This window comes from Corapipo altera, unplaced genomic scaffold (genome assembly GCF_003945725.1).
Source record: "Corapipo altera isolate COAL_440 unplaced genomic scaffold, ASM394572v1 48b, whole genome shotgun sequence".
NCBI classification, from domain to species: Eukaryota; Metazoa; Chordata; class Aves; order Passeriformes; family Pipridae; genus Corapipo; species Corapipo altera.
Window position 1 is genome coordinate 5,310,921 of NW_020884884.1, and position 2,177 is coordinate 5,313,097.

Sequence of the window (2,177 nt, forward strand, 5' to 3'; positions counted from 1 at the left end):
GAGACTGAATGAACTTTCTCTTTTTTTGCTCATAGTGCACTTCTGTGTGGGTGGGCTGACTGGATTTGAAGTAAACAGCAGGAAGATGATCTTCCCAGTGAATGAAAAACTGCTTTGCTGAGGGAAAACAAGCACTACAAAAAAATATGGCAAATAGCTCTGGAAGTGGCACTTTTCCAAGCAAGGTTTTAAGCCTACGAAAATGCAACATCCCCTCTGTGAGCCCCATTATATTAATTGTCACACTTCACCAACTAAGCCAAGAAACAGCAGGCCATATATAACCCTACCATATTATATTTACTTTTTTGTCACTGATTCAGTGAGATTCTTTGCTTGTGGTTGGACCCATGCAGAAGATAGCAGCAGCGTGACTGCTACTGGTTGAAGAAGTCCACCTTTAGAGCCAGTGTCCATGGCTTTGACACCGAGATATGAAGGCTCTGCAGCTAACATCTGCAGTGTTAGTGATGTGCTGAGCTGAGTCAGAGAAGCATCTGACAAACCATGAAAACAGCAGTCTCAAATGGACAGCACTACAAATTGCAGTACGGTGAAAGTTAATTGACACGACATGTGCTGGAAAATGTACCATTGAATAAATCTTTCCTTCACCTATGTTACCAGAGCGTTGCTTCCGAGCAACTGATGATTTGAGTGCTGACTGATCTGATAAGTCATATCAGTACAACAGTATAAAAATCCTTGGCTTCAACTGATAAATAAGGTATAGGAGAGATGAACGATTTTTCCATTGTGAGGCTTATATATCTGCAAAGAAATGTTCCTGAAGATATTCCCCAGTCATTGTTGTTTCTGATTCAGGGCAGGAATTTCCAGGAATTCACTGCATTGGAAATATAACCTGGAAAATACATCTCTGCAAACTGGATAGTATGCTGGGCTGGTGTTGAAGCTCAGGACAGACATGTAATCCTCCACAGGTAATTAGAGCAGAAAATGCTTCTAATCTCTTTGTTAGTCCAGCTGTAATTTTTGATCTAATAATAAACTGAACTTTAAAAAACCCATCCTCATACATTTTAATTTAGACTGCACTGGGCATCTTCTAACCTGTAATTTCCTAACTGGCCTGTTTTGATTTATGTGTGTACTGTACAGACATACGTAGTCTGAAACACCACTGTCCTCTGGTTGTGTGAGTACTGCATAAATACCAAGATATCAGAATTTGGGCCATAATTCATGAAAGCTTTTCAGTGGGGACATGATTGACTTTACACATGTGCTTACATTGCACGTGTCCTTGAGTGGTGCCAGCAGTCCATGTGCTCTCCTTACCCAAGGCTGTAGGTCAGCAACCCTCTGGCGCAGCCTGGCTCTCCTTGAATTTGATGGGGGTTTGACCAATGACACTGGGGATTGTTCTGTGCATTTTTGTACTGCAGTAAGAGGCGAGATCAGAAGCTGTGGGCTCACGGAGGTCACTCTGGCCACATGTGGCTGAGACCATCTAGTCCAGCCCCCCTGGAACAAGCAGGGACATCGTTGGGTAGGTCAGGTTGCTCAGAGCACTGTTCAGCCTGACTTTTAATGTTTCCAGGGATGGGGCATTCACCACCTCACTGGGAAATCTGTTCCAGTGTTTCACCATTCTCATTGTAAAAAACTTCTTCCTCTTTGCCTTCTCCGTGCCCTTCCAGATCCCGTGCCGACCCCAGATCCTTCGTCCCTGCAAACCCAGTGAAACCCGTGTGGCTTTTGTGGCCGAAACCCCTTGGACATCTTTATCTGTTACTGAAGGACATGGCGAGAAACAAATCAAATAGATCTAGTTACCGCGCCGTTATTTATCGGTGCAAATTCAATCTACAGAGGTGAGTCCCTACGGGGGGTCAACGCCGACTCGGGGCCGGGGCCGGGGCCGGGGCTGGTGCTGGGGCCGGGCGGACGCCCCGTCGGAGCGCACCGCCCCTGGACCAAATCGGGTTATCGTAGTCGCTATGGGAACAGCGCCGCGGGCGGGGAGCGGGGGCAGCCGGCGGGGAGCGGAGGGAGAAGCCGGCGACGGCTCCGCTCAACTTGGGCGAAGCGGCGGCGTCGAGGTGGCGCTGCCCCGGCCGCTCGCTGCCTGAGCGCCGGCGGCGGGACGGGAGCGGTGACCGCGGTAAGGAGGAGGAGGAGGAGGAGGAGGAGGAGGAGGAGGAGGAGGAGGA

General features: G+C 48.7%; 1 protein-coding gene across 2 annotated transcripts in view; it reads left to right on the top strand.

Moving 5' to 3' along the window:
- Positions 1-1,676: 1,676 nt before the first annotated feature.
- RD3 (retinal degeneration 3, GUCY2D regulator) overlaps positions 1,677-2,177 on the top strand; it is a 24,402-nt gene continuing 23,901 nt past the window's right edge. The window contains exon 1 of one of the 2 annotated variants that reach the window (XM_027641543.1): positions 1,677-1,838. In XM_027641543.1, the coding sequence (XP_027497344.1) occupies positions 1,768-1,838 (71 nt within the window). In that variant the 5' untranslated portion in view covers positions 1,677-1,767. Of the gene's footprint in view, positions 1,839-2,041; positions 2,129-2,177 lie in introns of those variants that run through there. The other variant, XM_027641541.1, reaches the window with a different exon arrangement.